This window comes from Ictidomys tridecemlineatus, chromosome 15 (genome assembly GCF_052094955.1).
Source record: "Ictidomys tridecemlineatus isolate mIctTri1 chromosome 15, mIctTri1.hap1, whole genome shotgun sequence".
Taxonomy (NCBI): domain Eukaryota; kingdom Metazoa; phylum Chordata; class Mammalia; order Rodentia; family Sciuridae; genus Ictidomys; species Ictidomys tridecemlineatus.
In genome coordinates, this window is record NC_135491.1 from 5,757,010 (window position 1) to 5,772,295 (window position 15,286).

General features: G+C 57.9%; 2 protein-coding genes across 2 annotated transcripts; both read right to left on the minus strand.

Annotated features, from left to right (window-relative positions):
* Positions 1 to 47: 47 nt before the first annotated feature.
* Positions 48 to 4,607, minus strand: Acp4 (acid phosphatase 4). Its single transcript, XM_040279223.2, has 10 exons — positions 4,413 to 4,607; positions 4,241 to 4,345; positions 4,082 to 4,168; positions 3,224 to 3,370; positions 2,866 to 2,964; positions 2,703 to 2,798; positions 1,832 to 1,964; positions 1,659 to 1,741; positions 1,150 to 1,271; positions 48 to 938 (listed from the first exon to the last, which is right to left on the minus strand). Exons 1-10 carry the CDS (start codon positions 4,521 to 4,523, stop codon positions 569 to 571), a joined length of 1,353 nt encoding a protein of 450 aa, XP_040135157.2. The 5' UTR covers positions 4,524 to 4,607; the 3' UTR covers positions 48 to 568.
* A 6,669-nt stretch (positions 4,608 to 11,276) lies between these two features.
* LOC106145450 (C3a anaphylatoxin chemotactic receptor) lies at positions 11,277 to 12,257 on the minus strand. Its single transcript, XM_013365864.3, has one exon. The coding sequence runs from the start codon at positions 12,255 to 12,257 to the stop codon at positions 11,277 to 11,279; it is 981 nt and encodes a 326-aa protein (XP_013221318.3).
* Positions 12,258 to 15,286: the final 3,029 nt, after the last annotated feature.

Consider the following 15,286-nt stretch of genomic DNA (forward strand, 5'->3'; position numbering starts at 1 on the left):
ACAAATGGGTCACAGCTGTTGCCTTCATTATTGGAGGCCCTGTGGTGACAAGCAGGTGGGCAGGGCAGGGCGTTGGCTGACCAGGGTGCTCCAGTGTGGTAGTGGTGTAACCACTGGTTCTCAACTGGTGGGAGAGGGGGGCTTCCCTCCTGGGGTCAAAGATGGCTTCCCACCACCATTAGCATAAGAAAATACACTTTAGGAACATTGACCGACCTGTGTGGCTGGGGCCTGGGCTTGCTAGTTTTGGACCTAACTTTAGCTGAGTGGTCCTTGCTAGCCACCCCCATCCTGGAGTCATCATCCTTGCCCTACAGGGCCTGAGGTGTGTGGAGCAAGGGGGCTGTGCTGGTGTGGAGATGGACAGACACCTGCATGTTTGTGTATGTGGGGGTACAGAAGCAGCCATGCAGCATGCATGTGTGTGCCGCCTGCACACTGGCTTCCAGGACAGGGAGCCCACCCAGCCCTTTTCCACACGCACAGACACAGTGACAAGCCAAAGCAGCGGGAGAACACATGTTGGGATCCAGTCAGCTGAGGGGAGGGGCTGCCCCAAGTTCCCAGCTCACACGGCCCCCCCTAAGGCCCGCAAGCAGCCAGGTCTCCAGGCCAATAAGCCGAGCCCCAGGCTGAGCACGGCCAGCAGGGCCACAGCTCCGGCCAGCAGGGGCACTGTGGTGGCTGCAGGAAGAACTTGGGGGTTGTGAATCTCAGGTCTGGGGGACCCCCAACTACTACCCCAGCGTAGAGAGCGGTCACCTGGGGGAGTGGTAGTCTCATAGTCATGACAGGAGGCCCCATGCACTGGCGGTCTGGCTGAAGCGGTCAGCTGGTGGAAGTGCCCTAGTGGACAGGGGGCTGGGCACCCAGGGAGGCTCAGGGACAAGGGTAGTCTAGCAGAGTCATTGCGGTAGAAGAGGGAGATGGTGATGTTCCTGGAGGGAGAGAGGAGAGGGTGACACCTACCACTGACCCTGGCTGAAGGAAGAGCTCAGATCAGGGGAGAGCTGCTGAATGGAGAAATGCTCCTGACTCAAATCTGTCAATCTCATCCAACTGTCCCTTCCAGGAAGGTTCCTTGGCAGTGCCCTCTGCCTGTCCATCACCCCTCCAGCCCATTCCCCTGTCCAATGTCCAGTTCCTCACCCTCCATCTTCTGGGTCCCTGAGACGTTTCCGGAACTCAAAACCGAGGCAGGCAGCATAGGGTGGGGTATGCCCGTCATAGAGGCCTAGAGCCCCTAGGAGGGCCAGCAGGGTGCTGTCGTGCTGCAGGGAGATCCAAGTTCTGAGACAGGGTTCCCCCCTGGATGGCTCTTTCCCAAATTCTAGTCTTGGGCATCTTGCTGCCTCCCAGATATTCCCCAACCACTTGGAGCCAGTCCACCAAGCCTGCTCCTGCCTCCTCACTGGGGGGGACAGGTAGCCACTAAATATGATCAAGTAACCGCAGTATATGGTTGGACACTGGTGAAAGAGCCTGTCCTTCCACGGTGTACCTCTAGTGATAGAGTCTGAGAGTAGGATTCGGGGATGGGGGGTATCCAAGGCAGTGGGCTGAGATTGCATTAGGACCACCAGCTCTTCCTCACCCAAACTAATGTGACCTTCATCCCTGTGCCCATGAGGCACTGCCTTCCCTTCCCAAGAACTCACAGCTGAGTACATGACCATCTTGAGGGGCAGTCCCAGGCGCTGAACCCGGGAGAAGTTGGAAAGGATGGCATCCAGCAAAATCCCTGAAAGGGCAGGAGCAGTGCTTAGAACCCACCCCGAGAGGAAGGAACCTCAACCCCCCACCTTCCCAACCTCCCAGCCCCACACCTCACCCCCTGTCAGCTGGGCCTTCTCTGCTGCCCGGGGTGGGCCCACATGGGCCCCAATATCCAAAGCAGAGATCTGAGCCAGAGTTCTCAGGACATCAGGGGAGGCCCAGGAAGGTAGGGGAAGTCCGTGAGCTCGCTGGAGAGACAGGGAGGGAAGACAGAGGGCACATCCAGAGCTGCCCCTAGTGCTCCTGGGCCCTCTGGTGCCCTACCCCATTAACTGCTGGTTCCTGCCCTTGTGGGCTGGGGGAAGGGGGAGTCATAGTGTGGGCAATAGTGATTTTTTTTTTTCTGGTACTGGGAATTGAACCTTGGGGTGATCTGCCTCTGAGCTACATCCTCAGCCCTCCCCCCCCCCGATTTTTTTATTTCAAGTCAGTCTCACTAAATTGCCACGCTGGCCTGAACTGACAACCCTCCTGCCTCAGCCTCCTAAGTCTGAGGTTACAGGCATGGGCCACCGACCAGCAGCAGTTGTCTCATTCTACAGTTCAGCAGCTCTTATCTGACACCTTTAGGCAGAGGCATTTTGGGATCTAGACATTACAGAGGGCATGGGCGGTCCTTGTAACCCCACACGCGCTTCCCTCTGTGCATGGCACCGCGTCAGGTCCGCTCCTGCTGCCCAAGTTTTGGTTTATGGAGCTTTTCTGATTACAGGATAGCAGAGAAAGTATTGCCAAAACAGCCTCCACCTCTGTGTGGCCCAGTGTGCCAGCTGCTCCCATAAGCCTGTTTCATGGATTAGTCACTTTAATCTTTGTGGCAACCACAGAGGAGATGGGCTGCCATTCCTGGTATGCAGATGGGGAAACCCAGTAGCATGGGGCAAAGTTGAACCCCTTGGTCCGGAGGGACAGGGCAGGGGGCTTACCTGGCATATGAGTGTGTCCAGAACCTTCCATGCCCTGTGCAGTGGCTCCCCAACCAGCGTCAGCCCCGTGAAGTTGCTCAGGCGAGTCAGAAAGTCCTGGGTGCACAGGCTGGGTGAGCCTAGAACCTGGCACCCTGCCCCGCCAGCCCATCACCCTGCTCACCGTCCAGCCCTCCAGGGCCTCCTGGTACTCGGCGGCCTCTGTGGACTCCCGCAGCAGCTCATGGTATCGAGGACAGCTGCGCATGGGGAATCTCAGCAGCTGAAGAAAACTGAGGCTCAGGACAACTGTGGGCCCGGGGTCTCAGTCCCTGTCTCCCTCCCAGTCCCTCCCCAATCCAGCTGAGTCTCATGGGAGGGGTGGCTTGCCCATGGACAGCTTAGCCCAGAGACAGGTTCACTGCTTTGAGCTATATGAGGCTTCTGGAAGCTGACCAACCCTCAGGCCTTGAGCCACCTCCGTCCCTCTCCATCTCAATATCTCTATCTCTATTCTCTCCCACCCCCATTCAGCCCCAGACCTTGTCCTCAGCAACAGGCACGGTGTGCACAGGAATTGGCCTCCAGTCGGCCTCAGGGCTCCCCGGGGCTGCCTCCGGGAACAGCCCAGCCAGGTTGGCCTGAGCGCTCTCCAGGGTCCGGTCGAAGTCTGTGCTCCGGATGTACACCTGGGGCGGGGAAGGGGGGGGTGCAACAGGAAGGGGCACAGGGTCAGATGTGGTGGCAAATCAATGGCTTTAGATTCAGTTTGGTGTTGCTTGAAGGTCATGAAAACAGATTAAAGATGAGGCATTTAAGGTGCGTTCAAATGTGTGGCCTTTAAATGTGTCAGAGGTCAATGTCAGGAGCCCTCAGGTTGGAGGGCAGGTGTTGGGTAGATGAGGGTTGAAGGAGTCAGCTGGGTAGATGACAGTCAAGATCATCAGAGTCAGGGGAATGGAGGCAAGAGGTCAAACTGAGGATGGGAGGCGGGATGTTGCCAGTTAGGTATATTGTCCTCAGAGGGATCAGGGTCAGAAGTCAGGAGGCCCGATCCTAAATATCAGAAAAGGAAGGTTAGAATGGATGAAGGACTGACGGCTAGAGATCAAATGCTGGAGGTCAGGAGGACAAGTTGGAAAGAATTGAGTTTAGGAGTCAGAGGTCTAGCTGGAGTCAGTGGGAGTGAAGACAAAGGTGGAGGCCAGAAAGTAAGGTCAGAGGTCAGGGTGTCAGATTGAGGTGAGATTAGAAGTCAATGTGGGTTTATTGGTGGCTCTGAGGTCCACAGAATGTAGGGCAAATTGATGGAGGGCAAAGGCCAGAGGTGGCACCCAAAGGGAGCACTGGAGTCAAACGTGGGAGGTCGGGAAGCCAGGTAGAGGTAAAGGTGCCAGTACCTCCTCCCGCCGGTACTGGGGACTTAGAAAGGACTTGTAGCGCCTCCGCAGGAAGTGGCCCAGCTCCAGCTGCTGGCGGACTCCCTCCTGGGGACAGAGCAAGGTCTCAGCACACCCTCCTCACCCACCACGCACCTCGCCCCCACGCCCACTTCTCACCCTGGTCAGCTGGCCCAGGCCTCGAGGCCAGAGGGCAGAAACGGCTTCCTTGTGTGGGTCTGTGGGGTAGGAGGCCAGCGGAGCCCGGTCGCCATGGCGGAACACCTGGGGACAAATGGGGTCAGGGCTGGCCTGGGACAGAGGAGGGGCCAGGTGGGTGGGGGCAGCTCACCAGAGCCACGAACGCCAGGGGTCCTTCTGGCAGGGCCTGGTGCGGCAGCTGCAGCAGCAGCAGCAGGAGGGGCAGTCCAGCAGCGTGGCCCTGCAACCCCAGCCCGGCCATCTCCACGCAGCCCAGACGCTGAGCTCAGCCGCCGACTGCGCCGGGCCTCGCCCGCTCATTACCCTGGGCCGCAGCCCCCGAGCAGGCCCCGGCGCAGGCCCCGGCACGCCCCCGCAGCAGCTCCCGGGGCCTCGCCAGCCACGCTGGATTAACCCGTGTACTCTCCACCGTTACCACCACCCCATCCGCAGATAGGAAACCGAGGCACGGGCAGAGTCATTGCCTGAGGGAGTCCCCCTCTCCTCTCCTCCCTCTCCTTCCCCTACTCTGAATCTGTTCTTCCCTTCCTTGCTCCTAAATGTTGAGACTCTTCGAGGCCCTCCTGGACTTCTTGGAGATTAACTTCTTCCACCTGCAGCTGATCAAAACCAACAGGGCCCAGTACTTGGACCCACAAGTCCAATAATTGGACAGATTTGGTTCAAATCCTGGCTTCACCATTTATATATAAACTGGGTGACTTTGGGCAAGTCATCCCACTTCTCTGTGCCATAATTTCACAAATTGGATCAGATGAGTTCAAATATATTCAGCACTTAGAGAAAAGGGTTTTCAAAGAGTATCTCCTAGGCAGTTTGTTGGTTGGTTTGAGTTACTGTGGGTTGATTCCGGGTTGGTTAGGCAAGCACTCTACGACTGTGCTACATCCCCAGCCCTTTTTATTTTATTTTGAGGCAGCTTCTGGGTAGTGGCCAGTGCTGGCCTTGAACTTTCCATCCTTCTGCCTCCGCCTCCCCATAGCTGGGAGACAGGCATATCCACGCCCAGCTGTCTCCTCTTCCTATGACACGAGTGCTTTCTTCTTATGTGATCTCCACTCTCTATCCAAATGTCCCCCAATTTCTCTCCAAATCCTTACAGTTGTTTTGTCCAGTCCAGAGCCCTGTCTGGGGTCATCCTAACCTGGTCATAGGTCTTGTTAAATTTTTTAAAATACAGAAAATCTGTGAAAAAAGATCCATCACTTCATTAATAAAATATGTATAAATAAAGTACATAATAAAATAAATATTTCCTCTAATATATACACAAATACTCCTCAATTTACAATGAGCACCCATCCCAACATCGTAAGTCAGATATGCCTTCAACACCCCTGACTCACTGAGTCCCACAGCCTGGCAGCCCCTCGCAGGGTGGTGGCTGCCCAGGGTGGGGGGAGAGGATCTCCCCACCCCCTCCTGGCCCAGGAAAAGAGCAAAACTCGGGAGTTCAAGTACAGTTTTTACCCAGTGCACATGGCTTCAGCATCATCGTAAAGTTGAAAACTCACAAGTCAAACTAGGAACTAACTGTCTGTACTTTTTTTTTTTTTTTTTGTACCAGGGACTGAACTCAGGGTCATTCAACCACTGAGCCACATGCCCAGTCCTATTTTGTATTTTATTTAGAGACAGGGTCTCACTGAGTTGCTTAGTGCCTTGCTAAGTTGCTGAGGCTGGCTTTGAACTCACAATCCTCCTGCCTCAGCCTCCCCAGCTGCTGGGATTACAGGCGTGCACCACTGTGCCCAGCATTGTCTATACATTTTCCAGAAGCAAATCATCGTATTTACTGATGCCACGCTCCCAGGTACCCAGCGCAACTACTGCAGATAATGAGAGCAAACCTGCCATAAATAATGAGGAAGGCACCCTGAATATCCAGACCATGTAGTCTGGCTTTTTTGGTAGATGTAGATAGGTACAGACACACCTGCGTGCATATTATAATCCTCAGTCCTCCAAACAACCTGGTAGAGCCTATTTTTTATATATTAAAAGCACACAAAAAGACTGTCTTAAGTGACACGCCCCCTCCCATCACTGCCCCACGAAGGAGCCAGAGTGCACACTTCCACTCAGCCGCCACTTCCTGCCCGCTGTCCCTGTCTGGGGCATCACTGCTAGGAGTGAGGATCAGAGGTGGAGCACGGCCTCCCCCCACCCCCACTGGGACAGCACATAGTGCACCTCAAACTGGTGTCCTTTTCTAGACACTCGGATGAGTAGCCCAAGGCACCTGAGCGTAGGTCAGTGTGGGCACAGGGGCATCTCAGGAGGGAGTGCACAGCCTGCAGCCTCTACAGGAGGGTCCACGGCTTGTTCGTGGCTCCCTGTTTCTGGCAGTGTGGGCAAAGGGACAGAAATCGTGGCAGGGGCCTACAGAGTGAGTGGGAGGCGGGCCCAGTGGCTCAGGCTGTCACAGCCAAGGTACATCATTGTTCCTAAGGTCCAGAGGCAGGAAGCTGCTGCCACTGTCACTGCCACAGTTCCACCTGACAACTTCTAATCCCACCCCAAGCTGGTGACCAACCCAACCACCACTGCATGGCTCTCCCTTGTGTGTGGTGGACGCTGGAGGAGCGAGTTTCACCTGGGCCACCTTACCTGTTCTCCCACGCGTGTGCGTTCTGGGCTCTCGGATCTTATTCATCTCGATGCCCAATTCAGAGACTCCCCGTGACATCTCACACCTGTGTCCCACTCTCCCCCAATCCCCTGTAGAAATGTCCCCTCTACCCAGAATGCACTTCCCTGGTCACCATGGCCACCATTCTGGTCTCCCCGACGACCCCCTCTTGGTTCCAGAGGTTTCTCCCCTCTTTGGCTCAGAGGCCAGGGAAAGGGAGAGAGGTGCAGCTAACTGCAGCCAAGGTCCCATGGCCATGAACTTTCAGGAAGTGAGGATGGTCGGGGAGGAAGGCCAGGGGCGGGGCCAGGACAGTGAGGGGAAAGGTCCTGACCTCTGACCTCCTTCCCTAGAATGTGACCCTGGCTATGGCTATGTTCACCATCCTCGCCTCCATCTACTTCTTCAACAAGGTGAGCAGAAAGAGGATGCAGGTGGGGGCCCAGGCTGTCTCTACTCCCGCTTGGTCATCTCGGTCTCTTTCTCTTCATGTCTCTGTCTCTGCATCTCTTCCTCCCTCAGGTTCAGCAGTGAGAAGACACAGGCTCCCCAGTCCAGGAGCCTGGCTTCTGCCCATCTGCACCATGTCCCTGGCCTCTGAGACCCAATAAACATGCAGCATTAGCAGACCCTGCTCCTGCTCTCCCACAGCAGGGCCAGCCTGCCTGCTAGTGGAAATCCAGCCCTCTGGGTCTGAGGGAGGAGGCTGGGCCTGGACCCTGGGTCTGAGGGAGGGGGCTGGGCCTGGACCCTCGATCTGAGGGAGGAGGGTGGGCCTGGACCCTGGTCTGAGGGAGGAGGCTGGGCCTGGACCCTGGTCTGAGGGAGGAGGCTGGGCCTGGACCCTGGTCTGAGGGAGGAGGCTGGGCCTGGACCCTGGGTCTGAGGGAGGAGGCTGGGCCTGGACCCTGGGTCTGAGGGAGGAGGCTGGGCCTGGACCCTGGGTCTGAGGGAGGAGGCTGGCCTGGACCCTGGTCTGAGGGAGGAGGCTGGGCCTGGACCCTGGTCTGAGGGAGGAGGCTGGCCTGGACCCTGATCTGAGGGAGGAGGCTGGGCCTGGACCCTGGGACTGAGGGAGGAGGCTGGGCCTGGACCCTGGGTCTGAGGGAGGAGGCTGGGCCTGGACCCTGGGTCTGAGGGAGGAGGCTGGGCCTGGACCCTGGGTCTGAGGGAGGAGGCTGGGCCTGGACCCTGGGTCTGAGGGAGGAGGCTGGGCCTGGACCCTGGTCTGAGGGAGGAGGCTGGGCCTGGACCCTGGGACTGAGGGAGGAGGCTGGGCCTGGACCCTGGGTCTGAGGGAGGAGGCTGGGCCTGGACCCTCGATCTGAGGGAGGAGGCTGGGCCTGGACCCTGGGTCTGAGGGAGGAGGCTGGGCCTGGACCCTGGGTCTGAGGGAGGAGGCTGGGCCTGGACCCTGGTCTGAGGGAGGAGGCTGGGCCTGGACCCTGGGTCTGAGGGAGGAGGCTGGGCCTGGACCCTGGGTCTGAGGGAGGAGGCTGGGCCTGGACCCTGGGTCTGAGGGAGGAGGCTGGGCCTGGACCCTGGGTCTGAGGGAGGAGGCTGGGCCTGGACCCTGGGTCTGAGGGAGGAGGCTGGCCTGGACCCTGGTCTGAGGGAGGAGGCTGGGCCTGGACCCTGGTCTGAGGGAGGAGGCTGGCCTGGACCCTGGTCTGAGGGAGGAGGCTGGGCCTGGACCCTCGATCTGAGGGAGGAGGCTGGCCTGGACCCTGGGTCTGGTGGAAGGGCACTGGGCCTGGACCCCTGGGTCTGGTGGAAGGGCACTGGGCCTGGACCCCGGGTCTGATTGAGGAGGCTGGGCCTGGACCCCTGGGTCTGGTGGAAGGGCACTGGGCCTGGACCCCGGGTCTGAGGGAGTGGGGGAATGAAACCCCAGGTTCTCAGATGCCTAATTTTTGAGCTGGGTTGGGGAATGAGTTGGAGGCCCAGGTGCACTCGGAGAGGGGGAAGGACATTCCCACTCTAGGCCCAAAGGCACAGAGCAGAGAAAACATGTCAAGTTTATTACCCAGCACTAAAACAGCCTGTGTTGTACCTCAGACTCTTCAAACCTCATCTTCCCCTTTCTGTCAGACAAAGAGACAAATCTTAGTCTGATGGGTCCTGGAAGGTCATAGCAAGGATGAACTGACATCAAAGTTGTAAATGGATGTTCTGAACAACAAAGGGTCTGTAATTAACTACCATATTATTCATCATTATTTTATTGTGTGAACACACCCTCTGTTTTCTTAACAAACTCCTATTCAACCTTGGACACCCCTATCCATGCCCCTTTTTATAAAAGTGTCCAGAACCCCAGGTAGGCAACCTGTTAGCAGCCACCTGGATTGCTGTACACTCCATGCCTCCAACCTCAGTGAGTGCTTTGGGGACCACCAGCCTTTGCTTGAAGTTCATTTACATCTCATCTAGTTAGAAACAATTTCAATTCAGTATCTGAAAAGTTAACTTCTGAATAGCGATTGTAAATCACTTCCTAGGGAAAGGACTAGGAAATCCCAATTACGAGCATATTCACAGTCATGGTATGATTTTAGCCCAGATCAATGTTTTATTGGATTACAGATACTTTAGGCCAATTATTTCAGCATAATTGGGAATAGAGCCCTCTGTAATTCTCCAAAGCATCCTAATTTGATGAGTCCTTGGTTGCAAAACGACGAAGGACCAGAAGGTGGCGGTGTTGGACTATTTTCTCCCGCAGAATTTCGCTCCAGGGTCGCGCTCCGCAAAGGAACTTTGATTTCCGCAAAACCACGATTCTCAGACCTGGGAGGTCCTTGCCGCTCCTCTCAGCTTGGGCTTGGGCTGTCTCTCCCCGGACCTGCCCCAGCCTCCCGTCACCTCCAGTCCTCCGAGGGACCGTCCTCAGCGCTGACCTTGCCCTCCCTGCTCACGGCCCCCTTGGGGTTCCTCCTCCTCCGCCAGCCCCTGGCCGGGCGCTGAGGCTGGGGCTACCGGCTCGTTCTGGTTTCTTTTTAAAACTCCCACCCGTCCCCGGCGGCCCCTCCGCTCTACCTAGAACTCACACATGGTCACACAGAACTCAAAGATGGTTTAAAATGCCACACGCCCACGCCTTTGCCCTGGCTGTGCCCCCTGCCTGCTGTACCCTGCCCACTTCAATTTAGTGTCCCCGCCCCCAGAAGGCTTCCCCCGGGGCTCCCCACGCAGAGGGAAGGGAGCCTGTCCTGCGCACGCGCCCTCCCCGCCCCGCTCTCCTCCGCGCGCTCGCTGGGCGGACTGTGGTTTTAAACTCTCGCCAGCCGAGCCTCTTCTCCCTCTTGCCACTCCTCACCCGCGCTTCAGGGCTGACCACTTCAGATTTCTCAGTGTTCTGGGAGCTGTCAAGGCTGCATTTGGGCAACCACAGACACGCGGAGATTGATGGCCCTGGGCCGGCTGCCCTGCGCATCCCCGGGGAGCTTTTGAAATTCCCCGAGCCCAGCTCCACCTAGGACCGCACCACGCCTGGGGATGGGCCCGGCATCGATTTTATTTTAAAAGCTTCCCCTGGAGATACCAAGGTGCAGCCAGGGTCAAGAGGCATACCCGGATGCATTTAAAAAGAGAAAAAAACGACAGCCGTTCTCCCTTGGAGTTGAGCACCTGTCAGAGTTGTGTGGCTGCATGGAAGACTCGGAATGTGGCGCAAAAATTAACTGAGTTTGGAAACATTTGGAAATTTGAAAACAAAGGTAGTTTCCCAGGGCCCGGCAGAGAAAGCTTGGTTGGTAAGAGTGGACTTGAAGATTTGTGAGACTATGGGGTCAACAACCCACAGGCCCAGTGTGGTCTTATTCTGTTCTACCTGGAATAACCAGGATGGGTGTCACCCTCAGTCACCTGCTCAGTTTCAAGTGACGCCTGTGTTTCTTTTCATCCAGACTCAAGCCTCTCCCTGTCTCAGAGCCGTCTCTCAGTCTCTGTCTCTCTGTCATCTGTCTGTCTGTCTGCCCCTCTCTCTTCCCACACTTCTCATTGGATACCAGCCCTATCTCTGCCTCCACCCAGCAGCCTGACCCGTCTGTCACCTCCTCCCTGCCTCAGCTCCCATCTGCTACCTGTGCCTGTGTGATTCCTCCCCGGGTGCCTCTTCCTCCCCCTGGCCTACCTTGTCCCCCTCTGCTGCTCTCCCTGGGTCTCTGTGTCCCTCCCTCTCTGGCCCCTCTCTCTCTGGGTCTCTGTCCCTCTCTGTCTCTGTCCCTCTCCTCCCCATTCTGCCCACCACGTGGGACAGCCTCTCAGCTCAGCCCTGCCTTCTTCCCTGGAGGTGGAGGAGACGGGAATCTGCCCTCTCCCCTAGTCACCAGCTGTCCCTAATGCCCCAGGAATTGCCTCTCAGGTCGCTGCAGGAGGGCTCAGCCCACCAGGCTCCTCCCCAGATGCTCCGCTGGGGCAGGACCAGAGGGACTGACACAGCTGTCGCCCGAGGGCCTGGGCCACACACACATAGAGCAGGGGGTTGAGGCAGCCACTGGCCATCACCAGGGTGAACCCCAAGGGTCTGAGAAGCACCCAGACGTCCCCCAGGTCCAGTCCAGACTCCTGCATCCCCAGGAGCCTCAGGAGAAGCAGCAGGTGGAAGGGGAACCAGCAGAGAAACAGCATGGCCCTGGTGGCCCAGGGCATGCCCAGCAGTGGGGGCCGCCCTGTGAGCCTCGCCAACCACAGCCTGGCCCGCAGGAGGCTGTGGAAGGTGCTCAGCACCCCCAGGGGCACCCCAAGCCCAAACACCAGCTGGTCCAGCACGTGGCCCCAGGATCTGGAGCCCTGGCCCTGGCTGGGGAGCTCCCCGGCAGGTGTCCTGTTGTAGGGGTCAGCGGGGCTTGCCTGGTCCCTCGGGGCTCGCAGGGCTGACCCACCGAGGCCCAGCAGGAGGAGCCAGAACCCAGCGGCCCAGAAAACCACCTGGCGAGCCGTGTGGTGAGCCAGCGCCCAGGCGGGCTGCAGCAGGACGGCCTGGCAGTCAGCAGCCGAGCGGGTCAGCAGGCGGCCGCTGGCGTAGAAGGTCAGGAAGGCCAGGCTGGGGTCCAGACGGCAGAAGGCAGCACCCAGGGGCCAGCAGGAGCGTGTCCAGGTGAGGGTCAGCGGCAGGAGGACTGTGAAGATGGCATCGGTGGTGGCCTGGTGGCCAAACCAGGCAGCCGACAAAGGGGAAGGCAGGAGGGGGCCCGCAGCCTTGATCAGCAGGCCGTGGCTGGTCACCTCCAGCAAGTAGGAGGTGAGCGCCACCAGGGAGTAGAGGAGGATGAGGGAGGCCCAGGGCAGGCACAGCGCCTCATGGGGAGCCAACCGCGGAGTCTCTGCAGGGTCCTCCATGGGCTGGATGATGCTGTGGGGACCCACAGGCCACCACATTAGTGTGACCTGCCACCGTCCCCAGAACCGCCCAGGTCCTGCAGTCAGCCCCACTGTCCACCCAGAGGCCCAGGCATCATCCTCTCCTGCTCATCTCCCATCCTGGCTCTGCCCACGGCACCCACCCCGTTCAGAACTCATTTTCCTCCCCAGCCTCCCTGCCTCCAGCCTCCTGCTCCAGCCCATCTTGGAATACTCCAGAGCTGACCTGTCCCTCCCCTGATCGCAGCCCTTCCGGTGCTCCCCAGCACCCCTGGACAAGGTCCCAGCCCCTCAGCCCAGGGTGGAAATCCTGGGAGGCTGTCCCTGTTCCCCACTGCCTCCTCTTCTGGCCTCCCTCAGCATCAGGCCTACAGGCTTCCGGAGCCAGCTTCTGCCCTTCAACCCTTCTGTCCTCCGACCTCCTGGACTCTGCATCTCCAAATCTCAGCGCCCTACCTGCCAGGTGGCTTCTCTGAGCAGCTCCTCCTCCAGGTGGAGAAACCAAAGCCCAGAAAGAGGGATTCGAAATCCCACTGCAAAGCCGACACCGTGGGACCCTGAGGCCTGGGTGTCACCTCGGGGATCTGCCTGCAAGGCCAGCTCTGTCTGCAGGCCTCACTGTATCCCCTCTGCTCCGTGGTGTCCTCCTCTGGCAGGTGGAGGGTAGGTGTCTTCCGAGTGTCTGAGCAGGAGCTAGTAACGTGGTCTCCCCAGAGGATTGGAAGTGGAACCTGTGGGCAGCTCACAGCGAGGGAAGAGGAAGTGGGAGCCGGGGCCTGGCTGGGAATCAGAGAGGCCACTGAGTGGGGCTGAGCCTGGGCCTCGGTTTCCCCTCTGTGTATCCCAGGGTGGTTTCGGCCCCTCCTCCGGCCTGCAGCCCTGCCTGTTGTAGGCCCACCCACCATCTGCCTCCCAGCTCCCCACTTCCCTCTGCTCTGCAGTTCCTAGAATAAGCCACACCTCTCACACACACAGGCACAAACAGCACTGTCCCTGCTGTTACTCATCCCTTTGCTGAAGAAGCAAACTCCTATGCATCCTTCAAAACCCAATTGGGTACCACTTTCCCTGGAAACCCTTATCTGGCCATCACTCACCCCATCAGACTGGGTCAGGTACCACTGTCCTTGTATGCATCATGTCTCAGAGTGGGTTGGTGCTATGCCAAGGGCAAGGACTAAGTGTCCACTGAGAACAGGACAGTGTGCGATGTCCTTTACATCATTTTAATTTCTTCCAAGATCCCCGTGAGGACGTTACTATGGCTGGCCTGCATCTTACCAGGGGGAGATTGAGGCACAGAGCAAGCACAAGGAACTGAGCCGGCCAGGAAGTAAAAGGACCGAGGAAGGGATCTAGGGCCACCGACTGTGGCTGCATCATGTCATCCTGATGAAACCAGAGAACTCCTTGAGCCACCAAACCCCACGAGGCCACAGGGCATGTTGGGAAAGGATGAGTGAACCAACAGTCCTGTGTCCACCCTGCAGACGCCCACTCGCTAACCATGCCCCATTCGCATGTCCCCTGCTCCAGGAAGAAGCAGAGTCCTGCCTGGAGCCTCCTTTCCGCCCTCTCACTCCCTTGACCCCCCTCCACTGGAACCGTCTCTGCCCAGTGTGTTTCCTGAACAGCCCGGGAGCCCCCCAAAGGCTGATTCACATCCCCAGAATCGTCCCGTCAGGCGGCTTGGGCACAAATTTACATGGACAGCTGATGGTCTAGAGACGGCCTGGGGGGGGGGGGCTAAAATCAGGGGGGAAACAGCAAAACCTCGGCCAGTTCTCCAGGGAAGAGCCTGCGGGGCTGCAGGCCCACAGCCCGACCTCCCACCTGCTGACCCTCCCCTCGCTCTGGCCTCTGGTGTGACCCCCGCCCCATGCACGCTCCTCGGCTGGAGAACCAGGGGTCCGTCAACTTGTGATGAAGGATGACCATACTCCATCCGCCCCACTGTCCCTATCTGCACCGGGCACCTCTAGGCCTGGACCCTGCAGGGCCAGCTGCCCGAAGCACCCTTCCGCCCGCAGCCTCCTGGGTGCCTCTTGTGGGGTCTTCAGGTCTGCTCAGCGTGTCCTGGTCCCAAAAAAGTCCCCAGGCCATGGGAGGGGGCAGTAGCCTCTCTTCCCTTGCTCTCCCCTAATCCCCCTTCCTGTTGCTCATGACCAGCCATTGTCTTTAACTTGGGCCTCCTGCCAATCATTTGTGTCCCCCACCCCGTGCTCTCACTTTGAATCGCCATCAGAGCAGGGACAGCAGGGGTTCCTTCCACTCTGTACCTGAGAGCGCTTGACGCTTCATAAAGACTGTTGAATGAGGGGCTGGGGATGTGGCTCAAGCGGTAGTGCGCTCGCCTGGCATGCGTGCGGCCCGGTTCGATCCCAGCACCACATACCAACAAAGATGTTGTGTCCCCCAAGAACTAAGAAAAAAATCAATAAATATTAAAATTCTCTCTCTGTGTCCCCCCCCCTCTCACTCTCTCTTAAAAAAAAAAAAAAAGACTGTTGAATGAGGTGAGCCAGGATCCCTGTGCCCACTGAGGTGGCAGATGGAGGGCCCCCAGGAGGTGCCGGTTCTAACCCCTGGGACCCAGGAATGTGTACCATGACTCAGCGAAGGGAAGCCAAGGCCACAGTGGCACTAAGGCTGCTGCTCTCGTCCTCTGACAACAGGGAGACCGCATCGGGTGGTCCAGGTGGGCCTGATGTGGCCACAGAGGTCCTTGTGGGGAAGAGGAAGGTGAAAGAGTGGGGGCCAGGGACAGATGTAAAGAGGCCATGGGGAACGTGGGCCCCTCGCCAGGCTCGGAAAGGCAGCTGACTCTCCTCAAGAGCCCAGAGAACTTTTTAGGACCTGTAAAATAATTTGTGTTGCTTGAAGCCCCCAAATTTGGATACTTTGTTACAGCAGCAAGAAGGAACCAATACACCCATTTTTTTTAAAAGAGAGAGTGAGAGAGAGAGAAGAGAGAGAGAGAGAGAGAATTTTTTAAATATTTATTTTCT

Coding starts and splice junctions, on each gene's coding strand:
- Acp4 (XM_040279223.2), bottom strand. CDS start 4,523: ATGGCCGGGCTGGGGTTGCAGGGCCACGCTGCTGGACTGCCCCTCCTG. Junction 4,169..4,240: donor GCCTGGGCCAGCTGACCAGG/GTGAGAAGTGGG, acceptor CTCTGTCCCCAG/GAGGGAGTCCGCCAGCAGCT. Junction 2,799..2,865: donor AGGCCCTGGAGGGCTGGACG/GTGAGCAGGGTG, acceptor CTGTGCACCCAG/GACTTTCTGACTCGCCTGAG.
- LOC106145450 (XM_013365864.3), bottom strand. CDS start 12,257: ATGGAGGACCCTGCAGAGACTCCGCGGTTGGCTCCCCATGAGGCGCTG.